General features: G+C 57.2%; 5 protein-coding genes across 5 annotated transcripts; 3 read left to right on the top strand and 2 right to left on the bottom strand.

Annotated features, from left to right (window-relative positions):
• Positions 1 to 43: 43 nt before the first annotated feature.
• Positions 44 to 5,785, top strand: VTJ04DRAFT_5444 (uncharacterized protein; the record flags this gene model as incomplete). Its single annotated transcript, XM_069363561.1, has 3 exons — positions 44 to 569; positions 632 to 5,622; positions 5,675 to 5,785. 3 exons carry the CDS (start codon positions 44 to 46, stop codon positions 5,783 to 5,785), a joined length of 5,628 nt encoding a protein of 1,875 aa, XP_069220395.1.
• Positions 5,786 to 7,952: 2,167 nt separating this feature from the next.
• VTJ04DRAFT_5443 (uncharacterized protein) lies at positions 7,953 to 9,505 on the top strand (the record flags this gene model as incomplete). Its single annotated transcript, XM_069363560.1, has 2 exons — positions 7,953 to 8,193; positions 8,256 to 9,505. 2 exons carry the CDS (start codon positions 7,953 to 7,955, stop codon positions 9,503 to 9,505), a joined length of 1,491 nt encoding a protein of 496 aa, XP_069220394.1.
• Positions 9,506 to 12,682: 3,177 nt separating this feature from the next.
• On the top strand, positions 12,683 to 13,466 carry VTJ04DRAFT_5442 (uncharacterized protein; the record flags this gene model as incomplete). The annotated part of the gene is made up of 3 exons (XM_069363559.1): positions 12,683 to 12,847; positions 12,913 to 13,172; positions 13,250 to 13,466. The coding sequence occupies 3 exons, from the start codon at positions 12,683 to 12,685 to the stop codon at positions 13,464 to 13,466; spliced, it is 642 nt and encodes a 213-aa protein (XP_069220393.1).
• A 60-nt stretch (positions 13,467 to 13,526) lies between these two features.
• VTJ04DRAFT_5441 (uncharacterized protein) lies at positions 13,527 to 13,896 on the bottom strand (the record flags this gene model as incomplete). The annotated part of the gene is made up of 2 exons (XM_069363558.1): positions 13,527 to 13,774; positions 13,833 to 13,896. 2 exons carry the CDS (start codon positions 13,894 to 13,896, stop codon positions 13,527 to 13,529), a joined length of 312 nt encoding a protein of 103 aa, XP_069220392.1.
• Positions 13,897 to 14,033: 137 nt separating this feature from the next.
• VTJ04DRAFT_5440 (uncharacterized protein) lies at positions 14,034 to 14,777 on the bottom strand (the record flags this gene model as incomplete). The annotated part of the gene is made up of 2 exons (XM_069363557.1): positions 14,034 to 14,632; positions 14,699 to 14,777. The coding sequence occupies 2 exons, from the start codon at positions 14,775 to 14,777 to the stop codon at positions 14,034 to 14,036; spliced, it is 678 nt and encodes a 225-aa protein (XP_069220391.1).
• Positions 14,778 to 15,145: the final 368 nt, after the last annotated feature.

The raw sequence follows: 15,145 nt of genomic DNA, 5'->3' as shown, positions 1-15,145 counted from the left end.
CATCCCGCCGCCCGGGTACTCTACCACCAAGACATTCGCAAACATGCGCCCCGAAGTCGAGCAGGAGCTTGCTCACACGCTCCTCGTGGAGCTTCTCGCATACCAATTCGCCTCGCCTGTGAGGTGGATCGAGACTCAAGATGTGTTCCTCGCCGAGCAGCTCGCTGAGCGCATCGTCGAGATTGGCCCGGCCGACACACTCGGCGGCATGGCCCGCCGCACCATCGCGTCCAAGTACGAAGAGTTCGATGCTGCCAAGTCGATTCAGCGCCAGATTCTCTGCTACAACAAGGACGCCAAGGAGATCTACTACAACTTCGACCCCGTCGAGGAGGAGCCCGAGCCGGCACCCGCCCAGGCCAGCTCAAGTGCGCCGGCTGCTGCTCCGGCCGCCGCTGCCGCCGCTCCAGTTGCTGCTGCTCCTCCGCCGCCAAGTGCTGGGCCAGCTGCCCAGGTTCCAGACGCGCCAGTTCCGGCTGTGGATGTTGTGCGCGCCATCGTTGCCCAGAAGCTCAAGAAGCCCATTCAGGATGTTCCTCTGAGTAAAGCCATCAAGGACTTGGTTGGCGGTAAGTCGAGCAGATCGCAGCTATCGGTCTGGACGCTTGTACTGATGTGAGTTTGTTTCCAGGCAAGTCTACGTTGCAAAATGAGATCCTCGGTGACCTGGGCAAGGAGTTTGGCACAACGCCCGAGAAGCCTGAAGATACGCCACTCGACGAGCTCGGTGCGGCAATGCAAGCTACCTTCGATGGTAACCTCGGCAAGACGACCCAGGGCCTTATTGCCCGTCTCATTTCGTCCAAGATGCCCGGCGGTTTCAACATCACAACAGCCCGCAAGTACCTCGAGACCAGATGGGGTCTCCAATCAGGCCGCCAAGATGGTGTGTTGCTGTTCGCCATCACCATGGAGCCTGCGGCACGTCTGGGCTCCGAGTCCGATGCCAAGGCCTTCCTCGACGACGTGGCCCAGAAGTATGCCGCGCACGCCGGTATCAGCCTGTCCAGCGCCGCGGCCGCCGGCCCAGCTGGTGGCGCTGGTGGTGGCATGATGATGGACCCTGCGGCCATCGAGGCCTTGACAAGCGACCAGCGGGCTCTTTTCAAGCAGCAGCTGGAGATCATCGCCCGTTACCTCAAGATCGACCTCCGTTCCGGCGACAAGGCGTTCCAGGCCTCTCAGGAGTCCTCCAAGGTGCTCCAGTCCCAGCTTGACCTCTGGATGGCCGAGCATGGCGATTTCTATGCCTCCGGCATCGAACCCATCTTCAGTGCCTTGAAGGCCCGCGTCTACGACTCGTCGTGGAACTGGGCTCGCCAAGACGCCCTGAGCATGTACTTTGATATTATCTTTGGCAGGCTCACGGCCGTCGACCGCGAGATTGTCAGCCAGTGCATCCGCGTTATGAACCGCGCCAACCCGACCCTTCTCGAGTTCATGCAGTACCACATTGACAACTGCCCGACCGAACGGGGCGAGACGTACAAACTGGCTAAGGAGCTCGGCGCCCAGCTCATCGACAACTGCCGCCAAGTGCTCACCGCGGATCCTGTCTACAAGGATGTTTCCATCCCCACTGGGCCCAAGACGTCAGTCGATGCCCGCGGCAACATGACGTACGAGGAGGTCCCGCGGCCCAGCTGCCGCAAGCTCGAGACCTACGTGCAGCAAATGGCTGAGGGCGGCAAGATCTCGGAATACGGCAACCGCACCAAGGTCCAGAACGACCTTGCTCGGATTTACAAGCTCATCAAGCAGCAGTACAAGTTTTCCAAGAGCTCCCAGGCCGAAATCAAGGCTCTGTACACCGACATTATCCGCTCGCTCAGCATGAACGAGAGCCAAATCATGGCCAAGGACAGCGGCAGGAATAGCCTCCACAAGAAGGGCAAGCCTAAGGGAACCACCGAGACGATTCCGTTCCTGCACCTCCGCAAGAAGACCCAGCAGGGCTGGGACTTTGACAGGAAGTTGACCGACATCTACCTGACCACCCTCGAGAAGGCCGCTAGGGATGGCTTGACCTTTGCCAACAAGTACGTGCTCATGACGGGCGCGGGTGCTGGTTCCATCGGTGCCGAGGTTCTTCAGGGCCTCATCAGCGGCGGTGCTCACGTCATTGTCACGACGAGCCGTTACTCGCGCGAGGTCACCGAGTACTACCAGTCCATGTACGCCCGGTACGGCGCCCGCGGCTCTCAGCTTGTGGTCGTGCCTTTCAATCAGGGTAGCGTCCAAGACATCAATGCCCTCGTCAACTACGTCTATGACACCAAGAATGGCCTCGGCTGGGACCTTGACTACATTGTTCCCTTCGCTGCCATTTCCGAGCAAGGGCGCCAGATCGACAACATCGACTCCAAGTCGGAGCTCGCCCACCGTATCATGCTTACCAACCTCCTCCGCCTGCTTGGTGCGGTGAAGACCCAGAAGGCTACCCGTGGTTACGAGACGCGTCCGGCCCAGGTTATTCTCCCGCTGTCGCCGAACCATGGTACCTTCGGCAGCGACGGCCTTTATTCCGAGTCTAAGCTTGGCCTTGAGACTCTGTTCAACCGTTGGGTGTCGGAGGATTGGTCAAACTACCTCACTATCTGCGGCGCCATCATCGGCTGGACTCGCGGCACCGGCCTCATGTCGGGCAACAACATCGTCGCCGAGGCGGTCGAGCGCTATGGCGTCCGCACCTTCTCTCAGCAGGAGATGGCGTTCAACCTCCTGGGTCTTATGGCACCGGCCATCGTCGATCTTTGCCAGAACGAGCCTGTCTTCGCTGACCTGAACGGTGGTCTGCAGTTCATCCCTAACCTGAACGAGACCATGACCAAGGAGCGCAAGTCCCTCACCGAGACCAGCGAAATCCGTCGCGCGGTCACCAAGGAGACGGCCGCCGAGAACAAGGTTGTGAACGGCGAGGCCGCTGAGGCTCTCTACAAGAAGAAGGTGATCGAGCCCCGCGCCAATATCAAGTTCGACTTCCCCCCGCTTCCAGACTGGAAGACGGAGATTGCTCCGCTCAACGACAAGCTCAAGGGCATGGTCGACCTTGAGAAGGTGGTGGTGGTCACGGGCTTCGCCGAGGTTGGCCCCTGGGGTAACGCGCGGACTCGTTGGGAAATGGAGGCCTACGGAGAGTTCTCGCTCGAGGGCTGCATCGAGATGGCCTGGATCATGGGTCTCATCAAGAACTACAACGGCCTCATCAAGGGCAAGCCATACTCGGGTTGGGTTGATGCCAAGACGGGCGAGCCCGTCGACGACAAGGACGTCAAGCCGAAGTACGAGAAGTACATTTTGGAGCACTCGGGTATCCGTCTTATCGAGCCCGAGCTCTTCGGTGGCTACGACCCCAACAAGAAGCAGCTGCTGCACGAGGTGGTCATCGAGGAGGACCTGGATCCTTTCCAGGCTTCCAAGGAGACTGCCGAGGAGTTCAAGCGCGAGCACGGCGACAAGGTCGAGATCTTCGAGATCCCCGACACTGGCGAATACACGGTGCGCCTCAAGAAGGGAGCGTCGCTTTGGATCCCCAAGGCGCTGCGCTTCGATCGCTTGGTTGCTGGCCAAATCCCGACGGGTTGGGATGCAAAGCGCTATGGCATTCCGGACGACATCATTTCCCAGGTCGACCCCGTTGCCCTGTTTGTGCTCGTTTCGACGGCCGAGGCCCTGCTGTCGGCGGGTATCACGGACCCGTACGAGTTCTACAAGTACGTGCACGTGTCAGAGGTGGGCAACTGCGTTGGCTCTGGCATGGGTGGTACTGCTGCCCTTCGCGGCATGCACCGCGACCGCTTCCTGGACAAGCCCCTCCAAAACGATATCCTCCAGGAGTCCTTCATCAACACCATGGCGGCCTGGGTCAACATGCTTCTTATCTCGTCGTCTGGTCCCATCAAGACTCCTGTCGGTGCCTGTGCCACGGCTGTCGAGTCGATCGATATCGGTTACGAGACCATCATGGAGGGCAAGGCCCGCATCTGCTTCGTTGGTGGCTTCGACGACTTTGGCGAGGAGGGCTCGTACGAGTTCGCCAACATGAAGGCCACGAGCAACGCCGTGGACGAGTTCGAGCACGGTCGCACACCTAGGGAGATGTCTCGGCCCACGACCACGACGCGTAACGGCTTCATGGAGTCTCAGGGCAGCGGTGTCCAGGTCATCATGACGGCCAAGCTCGCCTTGGAGATGGGTGTCCCTATTTACGGCATCCTCGCGCTCACCACTACCGCCTCGGACAAGATCGGCCGTTCAGTGCCTGCTCCGGGTCAGGGTGTGCTGACGACGGCCCGCGAGCACCCCGGCAAGCTGCCATCGCCTCTGCTTGACATCAACTATCGTCGTCGGGTGATCGAGCGCCGCCACCGCCAGATCGAGCTGGATAAGGAGGCGGAGCTCGACTTCCTGGCTACCGAGGCCGAAGCGCTGCTGGCTGAAGGCCGCGACAAGAAGGAGGTTCAAACCTTTGTCGAGGAGCGTACCCGCTTCATCGCCAAGGAGGCTGAGAGGCAGAAGAAGGAGGTGCTGCGCAGCTACGGCAACAACTTCTGGAAGAACGACCCGAGTATCGCCCCTCTCCGTGGTGCCCTTGCCACATGGGGTCTCACCATCGATGACCTCGGCGTCGCGTCGTTCCACGGCACGTCCACCAAAGCCAATGACAAGAACGAGTCGTCGGTTATCTGCCAGCAGCTCGCCCATCTCGGCCGTACCAAGGGCAATCCAGTTCTCGGCATTTTCCAGAAGTACCTTACGGGTCACCCCAAGGGTGCTGCCGGTGCTTGGATGATGAACGGGTGCTTGCAGGTGCTCAACACGGGTCTTGTGCCGGGCAACCGCAACGCCGACAACGTGGATCAGGTCATGGAGCAGTTCGACTACATCCTGTACCCGAGCCGCAGCATCCAGACGGATGGCATCAAGGCCTTCTCGGTCACGTCGTTCGGTTTCGGTCAGAAGGGCGCACAGGCCATCGGTGTGCACCCGCGGTACCTGTACGCGACGCTCGACGAGCAGACGTACAAGGAGTACTGTGCCAAGGTGCAGGCCCGGCAGAAGAAGGCGTACCGCTTCTTCCACAACGGTCTTATCAACAACTCGCTCTTCGTGGCCAAGGACAAGGCGCCCTACACGGACGAGCAGCTCAGCTCGGTGCTGCTCAACCCCGACGCCCGCGTCAAGGAGGAGGAGGCAGGCAAGCTCACCTTCCCAAAGAACTTCATGCAGCTCTCGGAACAGCTTCGCATTCAGTCTGCGGGCGTCGATTCCAAGACCGCATCGCTCGATGCGCTCCTCGCTAGGACCGAGTCACTCGAGGCGGCGGTCGCCAGGGATGCCCGCCGGGCCGAGAACGCGCATACGCGCGTCGGTGTCGACATCGAGGAAGTGTCGGCCGTCAACTCGGAGAACGAGACGTTTGTGGAGCGCAACTTCACTGAGGCTGAGATTGAGTACTGCCGGTCTAAGGCATCTGGAAGGTCAGAGCAGGCATCCTTCGCGGGCCGGTGGAGCGCCAAAGAGGCCGTGTTCAAGGCGCTGGGCGTGCCCAGCCAGGGTGGTGGTGCGGCCATGAAGGATATTGAGATCGTTAAGGAAGCCAATGGGCCGCCGACGGTCAAGGTATGTTCATCCCGAGAATGAGAAAAGGAGAAGACTTGCTAACGGAACACAGCTTCACGGTGCCGCCAAGGAGGCCGCTGAGAAGGTCGGAGTCAAGAAGGTGGACATCAGCATTTCGTATGCTGGTGATAAGGTGGCTGCGGTTGCGACGGCACACTTGTGAAGGGTGTCGGTATGTTGAAGAGTGGAATGGATGTTATGCTGTTCATGTCGCCTTTATGATCATGTTTTTGTAATGGGATGCTGCGAGTCGGTTACCTTAGTGACAATTAGACGTTGACGCGATGCTGGGTAATGAGAATAGAGTTTCAATTTAGTTCTCTTCCTCTTGCCGGGATTTCAATCTGAGTTGAGCGACTTGTTGGAGATGTCCAGACGCCGTCGGACTGTCAGGGTGCAGAAGTTGGTGCCTTCCGGGTTGTTGGCGCTATGCCTTCATACCTGAGACAAGAGGGAAGAAGCATCGCGGGACGGGCAGAAGTACCATCTGTTAGGGCAGGCCAGATTTTGTCTGCACCATTGATTCTCTAGACTATCTCTTTTAACAGATGGTTCGTGAGAGGTACCAAGGTGGTCGACGCGATTGCCCCTTTGCTCTGTGAGGACTCACTGGGGCTGACATTCGAGAACTTCCTGAGCTAGTTATTGCTCATGCCAACACAGCCCTCAGATGGAGCCATGAAGAGTGACGCATCCAGGCAAAAGAATGCATTTGACTTGATTCTTTCTTGGACCACGACAGCACCCTCTGGTGCGATGCATCGTATTGTATCAATTGATGGTGCACCCACCTTCAGGACGCTGTCCGAGACTAGATGATGGATTGACAACCAAAAATTGTTGTGTGAGACGGACATTCGATAAGAATGACGATGCGATAGGTACCATCAAAACAGGTAGGTACCGAAATGTCCCTGGTGTCGTCATATTCCCCTCAATTCCATTTCAACCAAGCCCGATCTGGATCCAAAGGGCCGGGCAATCGCCGACGTGTCCCAGGTTTGTCCCCGGGCTCCGGCGCAGCCCGACACGGCGGCTCGGCAGGGGCGGGGTCCGACGGTGAGGCTCGATCGGCTCCACCCGCCAAGAGCCGATGGGCGGGACCTGGCCTGGAGGGGGTTTGTTGGGTCCAGCGCGGTCGGCGGCGGTACAGAGCGGGGGGTGATTGGAGCTGGAAGGAACAGGTGGGGGAGGGGGAACTCGGCGTCTTGCACCTGATGGACAGCTGGGCGTCTGATGCCAGCCTGATAAGGAGTTCCTTTAGGTTGGTTGACAGCTTGGAAGGCAGGAGGCTCTCAGCTGTGTTGCTGCGCTGGTAGGTTGTCCGGATTCCATTTGGATGGGGAAGTGCTTGGCTCCACGCGTGGGGTTGGGCAGTTTCCTCCTGTTTGTCTCTTGTCGGTGTCGGTGTACGGTTTGGTGCTTGGGTTGTGGTCCACACCCCTTTTCTTGGAGGTGTTTGTAATCCTTTGGGGGGTTTGCTGAGGCTGGGAAGTTTGCGGTGGCGGCAACTGATAGCGGTTTTTGGTTGTCCACCAGATATCTGTATGGATGGGCTACTCCGTACTCCGTCCGCACGTATAGTTTATCATATCACAGACATACATATAGTTGGTGAGTATGCATCTCCTGGAGAAGATGTTAAATAGCAGGCATGCACGGCGGGTTTTCGAGTCCGAGTTATGCCCAGTTCCTCCGTGTTTTGGGTGACTCGGGATGCTGGTGTTGGTTGACATTTTGTGGTCGCTGACTTTCACGAATCACATCTAGACCTACCTGACAGGAGTTGTGAAACTGAACAATCTTACACATTTTGACTTTGTCCGCCTTTGACCTCGACTCTGTGTGCAACCTCGGTGACTTGAGTTCGGCTCCTATTTCGACTTTGACATCTTCCCGACGCCAGCTCTTAAATAAAGGTTCTCATATTTCCTGTTCGGGTTATTCCGTGTTGTCGGGCCAACTCATCAACCGTTGACCGCTCATTACCGACCTCACCGAGCGGGCTGGGAGCGCCAAAGGCTTTGCTAGGTGAGTGAGATACTCCGTCCGTTCAGATGACGAGTCAGAGGGCCCTTGCTTGGAGTTGTCAGGTGTTGGCGCGGTTTGTGGTTTGGAGATTTTCTTGAAACTCGAGGCGAGAAACTGAAGCTGACACGGGCACACAGTCCCTCCCACACATCAGTCCTGGGGATATAGTACTTCGACCCAGAAACGTATATAAAACTCGAGGATCTCTCGATCATCACTTTTCACACTTCACATCTCAAACATTTTTCCCAACGCCATCATCACCCGACCTGATCACTTGATACAAGCCAATTATCACCATGGCTGCGAAGAAGACTCTGTATCTCGGCAGGTTTGTTCACAGCAAGTCACTGAACTGGTTCGAGTTCCTTGACAACACGGCGCTCTGCGTCGACGAGTCGGGCACCATCGTTGCCATTGAGACCGACTGCGACGAGGCGAAGGCGAAGGAGACCATCTTCCCGACGCTGGGCTGGGCTGAGGAAGACGTCGAGGTTGTCCGCGCGGAGGATAACCAGTTCTTCATCCCCGGCTTCATCGGTAGGTTTTCACTCATTCAAAATTCACATTACCTTTTATGCCCAGCACTCACACCGGCTCAGACACGCACATCCATGCCTCCCAGTACCCCAACGCGGGTATCTTCGGCCAGTCCACGCTCCTGGACTGGCTGAACACCTACACCTTCCCTCTCGAAGCCTCCCTTGCCGACCCGGCCCGCGCGAAGCGCGTCTACTCACGCGTGGTCCGCCGCACCCTGGTCCACGGCACCACTTGCGCAGCCTACTACGCCACCATCGACGCAACCTCCACCAACCTCCTCGCCGACATCTGCCTCGCCGCCGGCCAGCGCGCCCTCATCGGCCGCGTCTGCATGGACCAGCTCTCGCCGGACTACTACCGCGACGAATCCGCCGACGCCGCCATCTCGGCCACCAAGGAAACCATCGCCCACATCCGCGCCATCGACCCGGACATGAGCATTGTCCGCCCCATCATCACCCCGCGTTTCGCGCCCGCCTGCTCCTTCGACCTGATGCGCCGGCTCGCCGACCTCGCGGAGCAGGAGCAGCTGCCCATCCAGACGCACATCTCGGAAAATGTCAACGAGATCGCCCTGGTCAAATCCCTGTTCCCCCCCTCCGTCACCGGCGCGATCCCCACCGAAGACAACGGCCACGAGCCCGACTCGTACGCGGCCGTCTACGACGCCGCCGGCCTGCTCACCGAGCGCACCATCCTTGCGCACGCCGTGCACCTCACCGAGGGCGAGGCCAAGCTGGTGGCGACGCGCAAGTCCAAGGTCAGCCACTGCCCCTGCAGCAACTCGGCGCTCGGCAGCGGCGCGGCAAGGGTCCGCTGGCTGCTTGACCGCGGCATCGTCTGCGGGCTGGGGTCGGACGTGAGCGGTGGCTACAGCCCGAGCGTGCTGGAGGCGGCGAGGAACGCGGTGCTCGTCAGCCGGCACATCGCGGCTGCGGGGGTGGTGTCGGCGGCGGCCTCAGGGACAGGGGATGCTGATGCCATGGAGAAGGCGACGGAGCAGGCGGATCGGCAGAAGTTGAGCGTCGAGGAGGTGTTGTATCTGGCCACGCGTGGCGGGGCGGAGACGGTCGGGCTGGGGAACAAGGTGGGCGCGTTTGAGGTAGGCATGGAGTGGGATGCGCAGTTGATCGGGCTGGGTGTGGTGGGAGAGGAGGGGGAGGATGAGAGGGACGATGGTCACGGGAACGTGGATGTGTTTGGGTGGGAGAGTTGGCCGGATAGGGTTGCCAAGTGGGTGTATACGGGGGATGACAGGAATGTGAAGAGCGTGTGGGTGAAGGGAAGGCTGGTTCATCAGAGGAAGTAAATGGCGGTGCTGGACTAGGCGCTGGGGGGTTGCCGGGGCGGTTGGCGAGCGGGCGGCGTTCATGGAAGACTTACACGGATGGGGTTTCTCATTGGAGGTTTGCCTTCTTTTACCAAGTGCTAGGAACCTCGTTGAGTTCCTATCCGGAGAGAGCCATCAGGAGGAAAGGAAATAGGGGAGAGGATTCGATGAAAACGAAGATGGGGAAGCCTTGTTCATTTTATCTCTGGCCCAAGCAGCCTCCTCTCCACGCTGATGCCATCGAAAACTGGGGCTGAGCTGGCTGTGCCTGACTATGATCGGATGGCCGACATGCCTAAGCTCAACATAACGGGCAGTAGGCCGACCGCATTTCCAATCCGGGAGGCGGATCAAGATGGACAGGCTGTGTGGCGCGGAACAATTTGGTCATGGTTGACAAGCCGCTTCCACGCCGTTAGCGGCCGTTGGCAGCCGTTGCCTGGGGCATTCATGGCATTTCGTATGACGTGCATCAGACATTTTCTATGACAATTTTCGGTGTTTGTTGAATTGATTTGTTTACATCAAGCAAGGAGGATGATCGCAATTCTCTTCTCCGCAAACACTCAAGTCTGTGTGCCCTGGGTACCAATGACTCGACGCTCACACGCATCAGCGTTCATATCGGATCCCCTGAAACCGGTCTCGTTTCTTTAATTGTGCTGATCTTGAAATCCCGATGCACATCGCAGATGAGTCTACGGCGCCCGGAATTTCATCAATAGGGTTCCATAATGACATCCTTCATAGGGCTGAACATCGCCACCCCGAATGTCAAAAGCCCGCCACCTCAACCGTGATGTCCGTTTCTGCAAGCCAGATTCTCGAATGACAGGAGAAACAAGTGGGTGTTCTGTGTTTCAGCAATCTCCAGCCGCACTCCCGCACAGCCCGATCTCCGAAGACTCGCGCCTCAACAACACCGCCCGGTACCGAAATCTTGGGGCTTCGGATCTTCCTACCTACTTGCAGACGATTGCGTCTGGGGGCCAGTCAGTGGTTGAGAGATGGGGTTTTGTGTAACAGCACCGTTCACCTTCATTTCCCAACCTATGATGTATTACTTAGTACGCCGCGACGGTTTAATATGTTGCGAAACGGAGCGAGCAGAACACGAACCAAGTAGATTGAAGCTACCGTGACTTAAAGACACCTTCGGAGTCCTGCTTACCTAGGACACGCCAGTCCGAACCTCCTGAACCCCCTTGGCCATCGACTGTTGTGACCAACCAGGAGCGGTTGAACTCTGGTCGGGCGTTAGGTGCGGTAAACACCGAGCGCCCGATGCCTGGCAAAGAGACGCAGGTGCGTCACCAGATGCGCAGCCATGGCGTGCCTGCGGAAAGAACCTACTGTGTAAAGTTCTTCGCAGGACTTCCATGCTGGAGATATCAGAGGTCTACGGAGTAGGACAGGGCAGGATGAGAGGAGGGGACAGAGCCACACCGGTGGCTTGCAGGTGCGGCGCCTACATCTCCAGTGAACGTCGGCATTTGAACACAGTAGAGACGATGCGCAACTGCATCTGTGAGGCAAAAATATCTCGACAAGAAACCCTTGGGAGTTGGTTGGTTGGACGCTGGGATTCTTCGGAAACCTGGTTCATGCCCAGCCCATCTCGGCGCGTGCGCAGTTGGGCAAGTGAACACAACAGCAAAGAAGCGCATCAGCCCCAACGCGGCGCAGCAAGCCAACACAAGCATGGGTTAAGGTTGAGCGGCATCGGGCGCGATGTGACCTGCACCATGACGAGTACCGAAGTCTCGGCGAAGATGCTCCGTGCCGCTCCGTTTTTCACCTGTCTTTGCGAACACTCAAAGAATCCATCTCTTCATGCCGCGCGGCCGAGTCGAACTGAGTGGACGCCGTCTCAGGACCGTGTCAGAAATCCTGGGGTACCGGGGTTCTTGCTTGTTGAATCCGACGGTTGAGTCGAAAGAGACACGGGAAGACCAAAAGAAGGTAAAACCGGGATCAGCATGTAGTTCATGGACAACTCTCTTTTTTTTCTCTCCAAGACACAAACTACGGGAGGATACGGACGATTTCCCCCACGTGTCGACTGACTCGTAGTCTCGCTTCAATGCCAGCGCAGCGGTGTCAGGACAAATCATCAATGGATAGGGTTTCAGTCTTGACTAGACCTTCGTGGCCATCACTGCGAAATTGGTAGCGTTCACCTCACATCACATTTCCAACCTAACCCAACTCGTCGATCTCGTCGAGAAAATCGAGCAAACAACCGAGGTAAACAAGGGGTGGTGTTCAAAATCCCTTTGTTTTCCGCGCGGGAGGATGGTTTGCATATGACCCAGAAAGCTAACTTTTTTTTCTTTGCTTGCAGCGACAAGAGGAACGTTGTGAGGCGGTGTCGAGCTTGGAGAGGTCAAGCCACACCATGTCCTTGCCCAATCCAGCGTTAGCGTGGGGCCGCGAGATGTGATCTGCGTTAGCCCCACCCAGAGTTTGTGGCTGCACGAGACCCTTGTCCATTGGGCTGCATCGGCCAGGTCCAAGGGTTTGAGCCAATGACACGACGCCAAGACCGCCCATCAGGCAATCAACCCAATCCCAGCCGAGCGGCCCCGCTGCACCTGGCATTTTGGCATCAAATGCACCCTTGTCCCGGTCCCGTGCTTGTGTGGTCTTTCCGTTGCACTGGAGTCATCGCAGTCCTGTCCTTTTTTTGGCTTTTTCAGATCAGTGACCCAAGACAACAAACGACGCTGCCAACGTTGGCGTGCCTTGGCATAGCTCCGTTTTTGTGGCTCAACTCCCGCTCCCCACCGCGGACACCTGATGACCCATGCTTTGGGGTGCTCCCATCGTGCCGTTGCAATGGGAGGCCGCCGGGTGTCGGCGTTTGGTGGGACATTGCCGGAGTGGTGCCGCTCCGAAAGGGAAACGGAAGCGTAAAAGCTGAAAGTGATGGGCATCTGTGTTAGAGAACCCGGTACTCGTCTACGAAATACAAAAGACGGCTGTCTCCCCTCTGTGTGGTGTTCATGACTGGTGCCACAGAACAACACACACACATTCACAGACATCGACATCGACATCGACATCTCCGCTTCGTCTGGACCAGCAACAAGTTAGACAGCCAGACACAGAAGTATACACCATCCGTCTTGACCCAACCTTCCTAAATCAGACATCATGGCCAACGTCAACGGTCTTCTCGCCAAGGGCGTTCCGCCCCAACCTCTGTGGCTGCTCTACATCAAGGGCGGCATTCTGTTCCTCTCTCTCATCATCTTTTGCCTCTCTTGCTTCACTCTGTCAAGATGGGGTGGAGGCCCTGGCGGTCTGACTCTCTGGGCCGTATGTTTCCCAGCCATCCACTCGCCCTACCATAGGTTTCAGACACCTAACATTGTGTTCCCCAGGCCCTCTTGAGTTTTATCGTCTACGGCGGCGCCGCGGCTCTTGAGATCAAGTTCCCTCAGTATTTCTATCGCATTGGCGCCCTTGTCGGCTACATCCTCACCGTTATCTTCTGGCTGTCTGGCTGGGCCTGGTCTGCCGACGCGGCTTCCGCCTGGCTCCGCGTGGCGAGCCACTATGTGGCTTGGGGAAGTTTTTACAAGGACCATAAGGCTGTCGGCGGCTCTTTTGCTGCCTGCGCCGCCCTTGGTGCCGTTACTTGGTACGTTTCCGCTTCCTAACTTCAGCGTCGCCTTTTGTCATCGTGAACAGACGTACTAACACGGCTTTCACACATAGGGTTCTGACCATCGTCCACCTCGTCTACTTCATCCTCGCCTCCATCCGCGACGATTCCGTTCAGAACCAGGAGGAGCTCGGCCAAGTCAAGACTGAGGCCCCTGCCCAGCAGCAGTTCCAGCAGCAGCCTGTCTATGCCCAGCAGCAGTTCCAGCAGCAGCCTGTCTATGCCCAGCAGCCCCAGCAGGCCTATCAGCAGCCTTATGGCCAGCAGTAAGCGACTAATCAGCGGCGGGCGCAATGTGAACGAAAAAGAGAAAAAAGACCATGTCGACAATCAAACCGATATGGTTGGGAGGAGATGGATTTGAGGGTAAACGACCGTAACTAATGCAGAAACGTTTTCCTTTTCTTTGGTTCGTTTTGGCTGTTTACGGGCGGATCTATTCGGGAGATTGGGGGAATGGCTGAGAGGGAGTGGTTTGGCAAAGATGGGAGCAGGCGCATCTCTTCTCTGGGTTTTCTTTCTCGTCATGGGTTTGATTTTTTTTGGCTTGAATTTCCTAGAGGATGGATGGGTTATTTCTGGGTTGCAGGTGTGCTAGATGGCCTCGAGAGGCCGAGTTTGATACCCATAGCATACTCCTAGGCGCCTTTGATGGTTTGGATAATGAACAGTTTAGCCCGGTTTTGGAGAGGGCGCTCATAGAAGTTTTTGATGACTACCCTGAAATCGCTCCTCATCCCCCTAATAACAGGTCTTCCCGAAGCCGATAATGCCGGTGCCCTTCCTCTTGATACCTTACCGTCGCCTAAAGGTCTCCCTAGGTCTAAGTGCAACCTTTCAAGACGACAGCCCCCAACTCCCCAGAAAACTCAACCCCCCAGCCGCGATCCCAACAACCCACCTCAGATGGTTCCTCCTTACCCACCCCTCCACCAGCTCGGTCATATCTGCTTTGTCCGCCCAGGCCTTGGATGCCGCTGTCGCAGTATGGTGAGTGACCGAGGCCGGGACGATGCTTTGCAAGGCCGTGGGTGAGAGAAGAATTTGTTGATCGTCCTTCAGCTCTTTGGTAAGTTGTGCATGTTTCCATTTGCACGCTCCGTTGATGCCGGGCTCGAGGTAGAAGAAGGTGAGCGGCAGCAGGGAGAGCACGAGTAGCCCTGCGGCGAGGGTTGAGTGGCGGAGATAAGGCCCGAGGTGGTGGTTGGGACCGCGGAAGTACAGGTAGAGATTGGCAATGCCGCCGGAGAGGAGCAACGGCGGTACCCAGAGGGGCCCTTGCTTGTAGATGGCATACCACTGCGTTGAGAGAAGCCATTGTCTTCTTTTCCGGGAGTCGTTGTTGTTGCCGGCCTTGGATTCGTTGGCGACGTTGTCGGGCGCCAGGGCGATCTGGCTCAACAGGCGGAAGGTGAGGGAGTACTGAAACGTAATTCCTGGTGGTTATGACAATCATGAGGGACATGTATGTATTCAGACTGAGGATGTAGATAATGACATACCAGCGTACAGCGTTGGCATGGCCACGCCGAGCCATTGGGCCAAGGGGATGAGGTAAGCGGAAGCCATGGTTTTGGACATGATGGATGAAGGTTGGAGACAAGTTCTCTTTGGATAACGAGAATGTAGTTCACGCTGATGGGCCGAGGTCGTCGAGATACTCAGGTGTTCAGAATGGGAGGGAGCCCCAGAAGGATTCCCGGTCTGGAGGCTGGGAAAATGATGTAGCTTCCAGGTTAGACTCTTAAGATTGCGATGCGATGGTCTAGGCGGTTACACATGGATCACCGCACATCGTCGTACTGGTAGGTAGGTAGTTGCTCCCCGAGACTCTGTACATTCTTTCTTATCGGCATCCGAGGGAAACAGCAGTTGTTAGTTTTAGGTCGGTGAAACAAAAAAAATCGTCTGATCTAACCTCTCGTGACTCCGTTGAAACAGACTTGCAG

The sequence above is a fragment of the Mycothermus thermophilus genome (genome assembly GCF_041956435.1).
Source record: "Mycothermus thermophilus strain CBS 625.91 unplaced genomic scaffold VTJ04scaffold_3, whole genome shotgun sequence".
NCBI lineage: Eukaryota > Fungi > Ascomycota > Sordariomycetes > Sordariales > Chaetomiaceae > Mycothermus > Mycothermus thermophilus.
This window is presented reverse-complemented; position numbering and strand designations above follow the sequence as displayed.